This window comes from Schistocerca piceifrons, chromosome 1 (assembly GCF_021461385.2).
Source record: "Schistocerca piceifrons isolate TAMUIC-IGC-003096 chromosome 1, iqSchPice1.1, whole genome shotgun sequence".
Lineage (NCBI taxonomy): Eukaryota > Metazoa > Arthropoda > Insecta > Orthoptera > Acrididae > Schistocerca > Schistocerca piceifrons.
Window position 1 is genome coordinate 558,643,777 of NC_060138.1, and position 15,108 is coordinate 558,658,884.

The 15,108-nt window shown below is 37.9% G+C and overlaps 1 protein-coding gene across 1 annotated transcript in view; it reads right to left on the reverse strand.

Annotated features, from left to right (window-relative positions):
• Positions 1-15,108, reverse strand: part of LOC124794752 (zwei Ig domain protein zig-8-like) — a 134,755-nt gene that overhangs the window by 6,218 nt on the left and 113,429 nt on the right. Inside the window, exon 5 of the mRNA XM_047258370.1 lies at positions 8,951-9,119. Within this exon, the coding sequence (XP_047114326.1) occupies positions 8,951-9,119 (169 nt within the window). The remainder of the gene's footprint in view (positions 1-8,950; positions 9,120-15,108) is intronic.

Genomic DNA, 15,108 nt, shown 5'->3' on the forward strand with positions numbered 1-15,108 from the left:
GAATCTGACAGAATCTACTACAATAAATGTTTAGACGTGAAAAATGTTAAAAATGAAAGCATCAAGGACCACTGAACATTTACTTCATATTCGAAAGTTCCTAGAACTGAAGATTTATAAGCTTCAACACTAATTATGTATGACTCTTTTACTGTCTTGCAGTACATAGAAGTAAATAATTGAAAGTACATTCCTTATAAGAAATAGAAAGTAATAACAGACTAACTGTGTAATCTGGTTTGATTGGGGTAAATTTACCATACGCTGTCATCTGTGAAATTACAATGCAGTTACTCTTAAAGAAGTATGATCATCATTTAAATCCTCTGAATGTCTGTTCTTAACATCAGTGGATGATTAATAAGTATTTCAGGTAACGAAATTACTTAAACGAAAACATTCTTCCATGAAATAAATTTTCCACAGTAAGCAAGTAGACTATTATTTTTGATAATTTGAAAGAATACTTAAATCGAGATATAAAATGAGATGAAATGAGAGGTAGATGGGAATTACACATATGAAAACTCACAGATGACAAAAAGTGAAAAATTGCTGAGTTCCCTTTTTTTGTGTGTCACTGTATTGGAAAAGCAAAGTCAAATTACCTTGTGGAAGTAAATATTAATATAGCATTGACTGACATTCTAATAATGCTAAATTAGATTTTAGCTCTCTAGAAAGTAATTAAGTTTCCAATTTCTTTCGTAGATTTGAACTGAGAGAAGAAAATTATTCTAGACTCAGGGGTGATATTTATTGGATGAGTTGAACAGTGTGCAAGAGTGGTACTCGAAACCTTAACTGTGCTTCTGCTTGTTGTGTTCTGACTGGAAGATCTGTGCATGATTCAAGCTCCCTCTTCCAACATCAGTTCTTCACTCAACTTCTAATGATAATATGCTGGATTGACACTCTTTGGAGGAAGAATGTCATATGGATGTTCGTAAGGATCTTAGGGGTAGTGTCCTTGTCGAGTCATGAAAAAATTCATGGTTATTGGTTCAAACATACTCACTGTTTAATTCTGAGTAAATATCATTAGCAATGGCGACCAAAGACTCCCAGCACGACGAGCCAACCTCGTGCTGCCAACAGCATAGGCAAAAAGTACATAGGAGCAGAAACAGTCTTATGGCAACTTCCTACCCTTAGGGGAAACTGTTCCTTAAAGGTAGAAAAATTAGCAAAGGTCAACAGCTTGAGAATACAGTGGGAAAAATAAGCTACTGAATTAAATACACAAACAATGTACCCATATGGTACGTGTCCAGTGACTGAAAGAATATGATACTCTGTCCAATGGCAAAACATTCTGGATGATTTCCACAGATGTTAGGGAGGGGACTGATAACAAGGAGGTTACCAAGCGAAAAGGACTGGATAAGTAACAAATGGGAACCAAATTACGAAACAGAGCCTGGAGTGTTGGTACTCTGAATGTGTTACAGAAGGTAGAAAATCGTAAAAGGCAAATGAAAAGGCTGAGTCCACATAAAGTGTGCAGGTAGTGACCTGAACTGGGAATTAGATAAGATATTAAGGTCATAGGTGTGCAGGGTAATATGAAGACCAAGAGGAAATCATATAACATGGGAGTAGTACTCATGAATGGGACAGTATGGCACAGAGTGGGTTACTTTTACATTCAGTGGTAGATGTGTTCTCATCAGAATCGACAAGATGCCAACAGCGTCAGTGATAGTACAGGTGTACAAGCAGGAAATGGAGAGATGGAGAAAGTATTTGATAATATTGTACGATTAATTCAATATAAGAGAGGGGGGATTGGGATAGCATAGGACAGGAACGAACAGAAGACAAAGATTTGAAAAGTAGGTTAGTAGTTGGAATGAGAGGGGAAAGACTGAGTTGTAAAGTAAATTTCAGCTGGTAATAGGGAATGGACTGTTTAAAAATAAAAACAGGAAGAGGTGTACTTGAAAAAGGCCTCAAGATATGGAAAGATTCCAGCTGGATTACATCGTGGTCAGAGATTCTGAAGTCATACATTTGGGGGTAGGGCAAAGCCAGAAGCAGATACAAGCTATGATCACAATTTAGTACTGATAAAGAACAGGCTGTAGTTAGACTTATCCAGAAGAATCAATGTGGAAAGAATTTGGATACCGAATTATGAAGAGTGATGAACTGCCTTTGTAGTTCTGTGAGACTACAAATACTGTGATGACAAAAAACACAATAGGATGTGAAGTAGAAGAGGAATGGACTTCTCTAGGAAGGGTAGTCACGAAACTTTCTTAGATAAACGTATATATATTAAATGTAACTGCAAGGGCACTTTTGGTAACACACAAAATTGATTCGAGAAAGAAGGAAGTACCAAAATTTGAGGGAAATTCAGGAATACCGAAATATAATAATTATCAATAAAATAAATAGGAAGTGCACGGAAGTCAAAGTGAAACGGCTACAGAATACAGGGGAAGAAATCCAGAAAGTAGAAGTCACTTTAGGGACTGATTAAGCACATTTAAAAGCCAAAGCAATTTGCGGTGAAATTCAAAGCAACTGCGTCAAGTAAGGGTTGCAGTGAGAATTCGTTTGTTAAAGGAGGAGGAGAGAGTCAGAGATAGAGAGGTACGGTCATTGAAAGTCTGTACGACTAGATTTGTCTGAAGACACGACTGAGGAGGAAAGGTTGGCTGATATGGTATACATAGGAGATCCGACATCGTAGATAGTGTTTAACAGCACTCTGGAAGGCTTACAATAAAATTAGACTGAAGAAAAAGACAGCATTCCTTCGGATTTTCTGAAATTATTGGGGGAAGTGGCAACCAAACGAATATTCAAATTGGTGTGTAGGATTTGTGGATCTAGAGACATATCTCAAGATTTTCAAAAAAATATCAGCCACATTGTCATTAAGAAACCAACTGCTGGTAAGTGCGACGACTCTTGCACAGTCAGCTTAACGACTCACATTTCTAACAAAAACTATCTCACAAGGGTGGAAAACGAAACTGAGGGTCTATTAGACAAGAATCATTCTAAGTAGCAGTAATATTCTAGAAAGACCACTAAAAAATAACATATTCATCAATGGCAACACTATATATGTATACATGTTTTCTAAGTGAACTTGTTTCACATCATTACCGTAATAGGAATCGATCAAATGATTTGTGGAACATCCAAATAAATGACAGCAGCGGCTGTTACACACTAGCTCCTGGTACAAGTTGCGGTACCTGTACAGCTGCCTCTGCCTCTTCATTATGAACGACAAACTGAGTTCTGCTAACAAAAATGTTGTTCATCCGTTCAGTTATTCCTGATTTACACACCTTTTACTATGTGACGTATGGAACTCTACTGAACTCTTTCTGGAAGCCAAGAATCAAGACATCTATAGTCCAGTACCTTCTGTGTTTTGGAACTCATGAACGAGCAAAGGAAGGTGGATGTCACATGATCGGTGCTGCACAAACGAACAGAGGATCACAGTAAGTGCCCTAACTGAACAATAAATTTGCGAAAGTGATATATTGCAGCGACCAGCATCACTTTATTATTAAATTACTTGGGTGCTATCAAAATTGAAGTAAATTTCCACATTTAGGCAATTTTGCTAGGCTAAAAATTAAATGGTCCCAGTACAGTAGTAAGGTAACCAAAATTTTAATGCATAGTATTTTCTTTTTATAAATGGCGTATTTGATTATTAAAAATGAAAAGAGGAAGTTTACTTTTTCTAAAGGTGTGACTATTAACATATTTAGTTAAATCATTCATCATGTTCGTGACACTTTCTTTCCTACACTCTAAGAGACTTTATTTTGCAGATTATTCAGCTGAAATGTAGGTAAACAAGAATACACAAGATCCAATTTTTTAATAAACTCTTATATTTCAATAATTAGTTTATAACTTTAAATGTTTTATGTTTTGTCATTCATATTATGCATATCTGTTAAGTTGCTGAGACACTGTTACTGACAATAGTATTCATCAGTAACATGCATTTTCAAGTGTCCAAAACAATACCTTTTTTCTCTTAAAGTTGGACAGAAAATATTTGGCACCTAGAAGAGGCAGTCCATGAAAAAACCTTAAAATTGTTGCTATTTTGGTGATCATATGTCACTCGTGGAATTTTATGAAAATAAAATGAACATTAGGTGTTATATGTGAGTAATATTTGTGCGCCCTATAAATTCGTATTTTAATGTGTACAATATTGTACATTAAGTTTAATGAATGATTTGAAAGTTTATTTTTTTGTTTTAAATAACGGTTTAGGTTATTGAAATAGATACACAGAAATGGATCGATATCTTAGCAAGTTTAGTAAAATTTATTCAAAACTTTCATATAACTGAAAAACATAGAAGATACATAGACTAAAAGACAAATATAACAATCATCTGCTGAAATATATTAAAGGCTAATTAGTGACTGTTTCGTCAGACAACAACTATGACACAGACATGGAGATGCAGCTAGTATTGCACATTAGATGTGGAAATCTTCAAGAACATATTTTTATGTTTTTATGTCTGAAATGAAATATAAAGCCTATCATTAGGGAGTAACTTGCAAATGGTGACAGTAAACGAAACCTACAAAATTTTAAATAGTTTTTAGATTTATATATATATTAGAGATTCTGTAACACAGAAATGTGGTATTAATGATTTTCAGTGATAATTTTTTTGATGTCATTGTTTACACAAAGTATTATAAGAATAAAATGATGATTCATCGTTCTGGAAGTTAAAGAAAGGTTATGGGCAGATACCTATGATAGAAGTATGTAAGAAGTTGAAGGAACAAGATTAGAAATGAAAAATACAAAATAATAATGTAACACCATTTCGTTTTCTCTAGAAAATGTCATATTTACAGCGATGTGGAAACACAGTACCATGCACAGAGACGTACAGTAATCTCATGAAAAGAGTATGAAAGTAGTAAGAAAAGACTCTGAGACAGCAGCTCCAGCAGTGCAATTCTGTATTGCCAGTGAGTAGGTGTATTTTAAACCTTAAAATTATAGTGTATGTAATTTTGAGTAATATTTTAATGTACTCCAGTCAAAAATAAACCTTAATACTGAACTTAGCCTCACTTAAGTTTGAAATTTGTTTATTAACCAAGACTAGTGTTTGTAATAAGAGTACATTACAAGCCATACCAGGTACAGGTGCAGTTGTACATCTTCAGTGAACATTAACAATTGTTTAGTGTGTTCTTTTGAAGAGTTTGTTCAGGAAGCTTTATTTTCTTAGGGAATACATTGCTGAAGACATGTGTGGTTTAATTCTAATTTAAAAGACAAGCTACAAGCTGTCATGTGAAGCTGTTCAAATCATTTACTGAGGATTACCACACCATGTGTACTGGGATCAAACACAGTTATTATTTACCCTTCTTGCAGAAAACTAGTCAGAGAGTTGGTATTTTTAACGCTGCATACATGGATAAGCATTTTGCTTCCTTTGCTTTTATGATTTAGCATTTCACTTGTATAAGTGGGATTTTTTTTGTTTTCTTACAAATGAAACAACTAGTTTTGTCAAGCTGTGTAAGGGAAAATCAAGTATTGGTCTCAAGCACTGAAAAAAAGTGTACTGTGTACTTAATCCTATCTCCAAAGAAGACAGTCAAGGAAAACGTATGGAGGAAATTCACAAAACATAAATTTCAGCAAATGCCCAAAGAGAAGAAAAATAGGAAAGGATGGGACAGGAGAGAGGACAAAAAATTCATGAGTTTGTGAGAGGTTTTTATAAGTAAAAAAGACATACAGAAAAATGACATGAAAGTAGATTGTGTCTTAACACTCTCCTAAAGAGGAAGTTATTAACAACAACAAAAATAATAAAAATTATTATAATGATAATGAGTCCCATGGAATCAAAAACAGACACCCTTGCAAAGTGTAGTGTAACAAGTATAGATAACAAACAAGACGAAACATTGTCTTTAGGTGTAGATTTTGATGAAAACAGAGAGCGGAACATCATGTGATGGATCTAATAAAACTTTAGATTCGGCTATAATAGCAATTATAATGTCAAGTTGAAGAGTATATTAATATAATTTATTTTCATTCATTAATGTTACGCAGTTTAGCAGTTAAATATGTTGCCATACACACAATTTTTGGAAAAAGTAATTAAAACTCTATGTAAGGTTCACACACTTATGGTATAGACATTTAATTTAACAATTATCAATGTTAGTCACACTCTAGAGTAGCTTACTTCGCTGATGAACTGTGTCTGTAAGTTTCCATATGCATTTAAGGGTAATAGATATATTTACATATACAATATCAGAAGATAATATATGTTAGTAGTCCAGTAGCAAATTTTGATCTGTCAAGGAAAGAATGGATTAGACTGATGTATCATCCTTCGTCAATCCAGCCACTGGACCAATGGATCTAACCAAGAAAGACAGCCATTTGAAATGAAGATTAAGTGAGCCTTACAAATTCATATTTCTGAGATGTGTGAAGTTGTTTCCAGTTAACACAGTCCACACATGGTTCATATAATCGAAGCGGTAAATAAGTAACAGGCTCATATATCATCAGATATTGTTCAGACGACCTATCTTGTTACATACCTTACATATTTTATATACATTATTCCTTTCTCTAGGAAAACTAAGTGATCTCTGACACTACCTTATACCTGACTGAGGCTGAAGTGAGTATTTTTCAAATTTTAAACATAAATTAATAAACTATAGATTTCTCAAAATATAAGTACATAAAACAAGGAAGGGAAAGTAAAATGACAATTATAGCAACGTCTGGTACGGTTAAACAATTAGTAAGCACAAGGGTATTTCACCTAATGTTTTGATAAACCTTTATTCATAACTCAGTCTCAATATTAGTTTAAGTAAAGAAGCACACATTATAAATTGTCAGCTTTGGATTATGCCAGAATTAAAAAGAGTAACATTTAAAGAGCTTCATCAATTAGTAAAATAAGTAAAATTAGTAAACTGCCATAGGCTGGTAACTGTAAGCACTCCTGTATTGTTCACAGCATGATATGTAAAGGAACATTATGGGATGGACATACACCTAAAAATCGCTGGGAAAATAGTCATAAGAGATAAAGTATGAATGAAGGCTATGGTCATTATGTATCAGCCAAGTTTTACCACACTTTCAATAATACTCCATTCAGTTAGGTACAGATTTCACATTCAGTTACCACTAACCTACGTTACAGGTTGGCCACTGGACTTCCTTCCAGGCATAAAACAGTTGCTGACACAAAATTTATCTTGAAAACAGAGTGAAAAAGAACACCCAGAGAAAACGTTCGAAGCCATTCTGTTTGGACCAAAAATGGAACATGGTGTACAGAAATATTTGGCCCTTATTAAAAAAATATATATATGTGATACTGAAAATGTCAATAATATTCACAGTAGCTGAACTGTGACTCTTGTATAGTGCCTGGTTCCAGAATGATAAATAAAGGTGGCTAACAAAGTACTTTTGTAGGGCAGAAATACAGAGCTCTGAAAGATCACACTGAAATGAGATCTTTAAATAAGTGGATAGTGAAATTAAAAACATGTCGATACGGAAGCACTGAAAATTTGTTATTTCTGACAGAATATTACGATTTGAAATACCTACCAGAAATTAATACTAAAGAGAGAAGAGGTCTTGCAGAGGATGTAGAAGGTGTACATGAACTGTATCATCTACCTAAAAAGTACTTTGATGATATTATAATAAAATATTCTATATCTTCATGAGGACAAAGCAGGTTAATTTGTATCCTTTGCCAATTATGTGTACCAACCTCATTCACAGAATATGGAAAATTGTAAATTTATATGAATTATTGCGAAAGCTAACATTACTCGTTTCTAAATACGATTTCTTGTAACTGCATTTTCCAATGTCTGATAGTGCTTAAGTAGCATGTATCTGATGAACTTTTTGGGGGTGATGAAATATATTTGGACACGTCATATTTCCTTAAATTTTGTTAAGTAAAATATAAAATATCTGTTTACAATATAGCATGGCACAGTGTTCATAGATTTAACATTACTCACAAATTTATTTTCCACCTGCATCTCTGATACATTAGTTCCAGTGGACCTGTCGCCCCTCCCCTCTTCCACATTCCATGAAAAGCTTTTTATTACTTATGGTTGCAGTGTTTACATTTATCTTTCTCAGAATGAAATTTTCTTTTTATGAACTTGTAACTTTGCCGAGAACTAATGTGATTCTTATCTGCTGCCATTTTTCTTAGATTCTTGGGATTTGTGATAAATGACAGCAAAGCATCCTTAGCTATCCTAATATGCTACGATGGTAATCAGTTAATGTATCACCGAAGCACCTAAATAGTGACTCAAGGTGAAATGGTAGACATGTGTACCACCACTCGGGTTTGCCGCCGGATCTTATTTTGTAAATCGCACAATATTTCTTCGATGCAACTACCCGACATCATTAGGTGGTGGTAGCTGCTGCTGTCGCAGCTGCAAGGCGCGAATGGTGATTATCGCGCGGCGGCGTCGGAATTTATTATGACGGGAGCAGGCAATACGCGTGCACGGGAAGACTCTCGTAGCTGGAAGAAAGCGGCGCTTCTGGTGTCCCTTGCTGGGAACCGCAGAAAGGCCATTCGCGCGTGCGCTGTGGGCAATTATTGTGCTGCCGGACGCAGCGTCCGGCAGCACAGTCATTGCCACAGCGCACGTACGGATGGCCTTTCTGCGGTACGAACAGATAGGATAAAATGACGAAATTTGTGCTTACTGCAGATGCAAATAAAAAGCTTCACTCCTGCGGTGGATGAAAGGTGATCATAATGATTTTCTCTACGACAAATTGTAGTTCTATCGCGTTAGTGTGAACGACGTCAGTTAACGTCTACAGGTCAGTTCGTAATTGGCTGCTGTAAACGTGAGCATGAAATGTGGGCGTTACCCTTCAGAACGTGCACTCTGACGCTCTCGGGAGCGACGTTGGAGGGCGCGCAGGTGTAGAGCCCCGTGTCCTCAGCGGACGCCTTCTGGATCAGCAGCCGGCTGGTGGTGGCGGCACCCTTCTCCGTCACCAGGCTCACCCCTCCACGTGGCGAGTCGAAGTTTATCACCTGAGGCAACAGGTACGCATAGTGATCAAGAAGTGTTATCTTTAACTGTGACTATACGGTAAATGTTGGATTTTTGTAACGCTATGTTGAATGTCACAGTGATTTTTTCGGTAAAATATAGAATTATGCAGTAAAAAAACAGAAGCAGGAATAATGTAAATGGAGCATATGAACAAGTACCAGTGTACTGAAACTTGAAACTTCCTATCAAATTAAAACCGCATGCCGAACCGGGACTCTAACTCCGGATCTTTGCCTTTCACCGGCAAGTGTTCTACCAACTAAGCTTACCAAGCAGGATTTAGGACCCGTTCTGACAGCTTCATTTCCACCAGTAGCGCGTCTGCTACCTTCCAACCTTTCTTTCAGAAGTGGTAGTCATGCACGGTTCTGAGTAGAACTTCTGTGATATTTGGAACGTAGAAAAGGATGCACTGGTGGGAGTGAAGCTCTGAGGAAGGTTCGTGTTGCGTGCTTGTGCAGTTCGTTGGTAGAGCACTTACCAGTGAAAGGTGAGGATCCCGAGCTTCAGACCGCAGTGGAGTGAAAAATCATTTCGGTACTCGAACTTATCTTAGAGCAAGGATTTCACTTCTTTGTCCGTTTTCCGTATTTGGTGAGCCACAGAATAGACTTAAATTTCATAAAAGAATAATAATTCCGAACAGCACTTGGGATTAGGTCTTGTGTCAGGCAACATTAAATTCTATTAATCGTGTGCTTTGTCCAGTGCTAGCGTAATTTGAAGTAATGTTGCTACCTGTCTTTTTTCTTGCCTGTCTTGAACATGTGACAGGATCTTCGGGAGTAAATGGAATTTTTGTAGTAAATTAGTCCATTGGGAATGCGATACCGCTGTTTTGAAATTAATACACAGCAATATACGGTGCACATTGGAAGTGATTCAAGAGTGACGTAGTTTAATAGATGTAGTTAGAACACCGCTTTTCATCAGTTATTATTATTAAAATTGTATTGTGACCAATGGTAACGCAAGTAAGATTTGGAACGGTTACAAACTGTGACCATCACAGTATTTACCGTTACACGAAACACCTAAAAGTTGGTTGCAGCAGTTAATGATATCTGCATACATCAGACTATCAGATCACTTTACAAATTTGTACAGATTGTACCTGAAATTCGACAGAACTAGCTTACAAACATATCTGAAACCTGTTAGAATGAATAGCACTCAGCAGCACGTAGCTGTATTTTGGGTGATGTTACAGTAAGTTGTTATCATATATGAATTTCTTTTACAATAAAAAGCATAAACGGAACATTACGAGCACAGTATTGGAATAGAAATGAACGTTCTTCGTCAGAGAGCGTTACCTTTATTTGACCACACAGCCTATTCAGCAATCCTCGTTTCTCGAACGTTACGTGATGTCACTTCTGGTGATTGTATAACTGCTACGGTTTGTCTGTCATCCATGTTTTATGCGGCAGTCCCAGCGTTTGGTTGCACCACACTTTCCCACTTATTAAGCACATAACTTCTGTTACTGCGCAAGCCCATAACTGAAAGATGTTTCAAGTAAATATGATTCCGTAGTGTCATAGATATTGAAGACTCACCATATTCTTCCGGTTTAGTGTCTTTTTGTAGGATTTTAGGTCAGGAAATAAATGTTTTAAAATCCGGATCAGTTTAAAGAAACTCTAACTGTTTGGCAATCGTCGATCCGAAAACATGTGCTAGGCTGCACTGGTACCCTTGCCTATGCACAACTATTACAAAAGTCATGGAATAGCGATATGTACGTGTACAAATGGTGGTGGTGTTGCGTATGCGAGGTATTGGCGGAGCTGTCATTTGTACTCCGGTGATTTATGTGAAAAGGTTTCCGGCTTGATTATGGCCACATGATGGGAATTATGACTCTGAATGCGGAATGGTAGTTGGAACAAGATGAATGGAACATTTAGTTTTGGAAATCGTTAAGGAACTTAATATTCCAAAATCCACAGTGTCAAGAGTATTCCGTGAACACGAAATTTCAGGCTTTACTTCTCACCACGGACAACGCAGTGGCCCACAGCCTTCACTTAGCGACTGAGAGCAGCACCTTTTGCGTGGAGTTGTCAATCTAACAGACAAGCAATACTATGTGACAGAGAAAATCAACGTGGGTTGTACAACGAACACATCCGCTACAAAAGTGGCGTTTATGAACTATGGTGGGAGACAACCGACGCCAATGCCTTTTATGACAGCACGACATCGCCTGCAGGGCGTCATCTGAGCTCGTGACCATATCGACTGGTCGCTAGACGACTGGAAAACCGTGGCCTGGTCAGATGAGTTCTGATTTAAATTGGTAACAGCTGATGAAAGGGTTCGAGGGTGTTGCAGAACCGACGAAGCCATGGATCCAAGTTGTGAACAAGGCATTGTGCAAGCTGGTGATGGCTCCAAAATGGTGGAGGTTGTGTTCACATGGAATGGGCTGGGTCCTCTGCTCAAACTGAACTGACCATTAACTGGAAATATAAGAAACGTATTCGCAGTGGCGAATATGGACAACCATCAGCTCTGTAACGGAAGGACAACAATGACAATTTGCACTGGACCGGCACTCGAATCCAGATTTCCCGTTTAACGCGAGCGGTCGCCTTATGATTGTCAACTAAGACTCACTGACAGACCCAAACATCCAAATGTCGTCACCCATGTGTCGGCAAGCTGTCAATCTTTACTCGTACATCTATTATGTATATTCCCATTGCAGGGAAACATTTTACTTGAACGTTCCTTGCCTGGTGTCAGCTGATAAATATGATATAGCCTGAATGTCTGAAGGAACTTTGCATTGTAATTCGGCATAAATCAAGCACTGCAATATCGTATTTATTCGCCGACACTTGGCAAGTGACTTTCAAGTACTATGTCTCCCACGTACAGCAAAATAAATAATGAATTTACGAGTACAGGTATCTCGATACTATCGCTGTTTGTATGTGTACCTGTAGCTATTCCATGATTTTTGTCACATCAGTCTAGACGCAGGTGTGATAGTGAAGTCTCACACGTATTTATGAATCGACCACTTCTAAAGAAAGCTCCCACTTTCTATAAACTGGTCAGCATTTTGAAACACCTATTTCTTGGTTGAAGTGAATGACCTGTTTATGTATGTAGACTCCGTACAGGCTGATATAACTATTACATTATTTCTCAGTTGTCCAGAACGTTGTTCCAGTACTATTTTCGTGATCCATATTTACCTGTAGCTTTCAGTATCGTACCATATCACGTAAAGCATATATCAGGGCAGATTCAGTGTAAAGGGAATAGTCGCCTCTGGCTCCCACTTATCCATTTCAAGATAGTGCCGCATCTCTATTATATTTGAGATCGAAGAGAAGTTGTACCCTGACGTAATTTTTTGGAAGTTCAAATGCGTCCCCATAATCCTATGAAACCTTGGAATTGGTACGACTTTCTTTAACGTTAGCTTTTATCAGTAAGACGTTGACGATCAACGTTTCACTTGTAATTTTAGTTCTCTGAAATGGAATTGGTCATTGTATAGCAATCCTCTTTACGTTCGTAAATCGCTACTCTTAAGAATCAGTCTTTTAGTATGATTTATTGAATGTGTATTACAGAAGTTACAACTGTTAGAAGCCTTCTGGAACTTGACTGACGTATTTCATTCTTGGTGGAATCTGGAGAAGCTTGAGTGCCCTGCGACCTACATATTCGATTGAAAGCAACTTACGGTATTGTGTTTTTTGATGCTACATTTATTTCTGTCCAAGTGTGCGCTTCATCGTTGCTAGTTCTGACATCGAATCTGGTAATTTTCAGCATACACAGCTATGATAGCCTCAGTGACTGTGAAAGGCGCGATATGGGAGAGCTGATAGTAATTCTGGGGTAGTCTCGAGAAACTTCACCTGTAACCTGCCAGCCGTCTCACTAATATTTCACTTAGACTGCCGCAGACCATAACACACGTTCCGCATCACCCGAACTTAAGCCCAATACGAACAAGAAATTTAATAATGGCGTACCCCAATTTAAGGTAGTGTCATCTAACTAGGAGATCATTATTATTGTCTGATAACAAGTGTACTTTCCTTGATATTAAGTAATGAGGAGCACTCACGTGGAAACTGAACACCTGCGACAAAGGTTCCATTCAAATTGAGCCACAAAGTGCATTAAAATATTTACGCCACTGGGAGACGGGCCAATCAGTTCCTCTTTCGCAGAAGGCGGTCGGCTGCTGACGGATATACCAACTGCGCCAGTTCTTACACTTCCTCATCCGACTGAAATTGAGGTCCACGCATGATTTTCTTCAGGTCACCAAAGATGAGAAAATGACATTGTGAAAGATCCGGGCTGTACGGAGGATGTTCAGGCAGCATTCCTGGGCGGTTTGACTTTACAGCCCATCGCAAGTTCTTCACACCGTTGCGCATTTATTGTGGTTCCACTTTCGAGGAACTCGACGAGTAGAGGAAGCAGCCTGCTGCTCAAAAACACCCATTCCCACACTGTCAAACGTGCGAAGATTTGGTTGGTAACCACTGCAATGTCCTCCGTACAGCCCGGATCTTCCACCGTCTGATTCTCGTATCTTTGGCGACCTTAATAAGACATGAGTGGACGTCGGTTTCAGCCATTCGAAGAAGTGCAGTAACAGTTTGCGTTGTGAATCAGTCAGCGGCCGACCTCTGAATGGGATATATGTCACAATGCGTCTGACAACATTCTAATGGAACCTTTGTATGGTCCCGTTATGGCAGGTGTTCGGGTTTCATTTGAGTGTCCTTTATGCATTAGAATAGTTTATCTTTTGGGAACAGATCAGAATCCAAACAACTGCATTTCTAAGATGTGGATTACATCATTCGTTTCATACTAGCCATACTTGTCCCAAAAAGTAACTAAAAGTAGTATTAAATACTAAAATTCCAGGACGATGTTGTAATTTCTATGTTATTTCCCCAGTTAAACTCTTCGTCTACATTGCCTTCAATGAATCGCTATTCCATCTCATGGAGAACACATCTACATCTACGTTTATATGTTCAATTCGTGTGTCAAAATGGTGAACATTATATTTATATACTACAATACAATAGAATGACTTTGGGCAATTAAATAGCTTAAAATCAATGTATTAGTACATAAAAGAATGACTAGCGAGCAGAACTGCATAAAATTAACTCTCTGACTTAAGATAATATCAAGAACAGCTTTAAGAATCGTCTGTCACCTTAGTAATTCAAGTTGCCCAACAGAAATTTCTCAAATTCAGCCTTCAGCTTCAATACAGCACTAAGAAAATCCCTAATCCTCCTGAAAATATGTTTACACCTTCAACCTACTCCATTCTGCCTCAACGTGCTCGCAAATAAACACACACACACACACACACACACACACACACACACACACATATACACAAACACATTCTCTCTCTCTCTCTCTCTCTCTCTGTCTATCCCTCTCGTCCTCTCTCTTAAAAAAAAAAAAAAAAAAAAAAAAAAAAAAAAAAAAAAAAAATACTATTCTCTATCCGTAACGTATGACACAGACTTTGTGCAAATATGTAAACGTAGTTATTTGTATAGATTTCTATCTCCTCACAGTTTCTACATCTACATCTACATTTATACTCCGCAAGCCACCCAACGGTGTGTGGCGGAGGGCACTTTACGTGCCACTGTCATTACCTCCTTTTCCTGTTCCAGTCGCGTATGGTTCGCGGGAAGAACGACTGTCTGAAAGCCTCCGTGCGCGCTCGAATCTCTCTAATTTAACATTCGTGATCTCCTCGGGAGGTATAAGTAGGGGGAAGCAATATAATCGATACCTCATCCAGAAACGCACCCTCTCGAAACCTGGCGAGCAAGCTACACCGCGATGCAGAGCGCCTCTCTTGCAGAGTCTGCCACTTGAGTTTATTAAACATCTCCGTAACACTATCACGGTTACCAAATAACCCTGTGACGAAACGCGCCG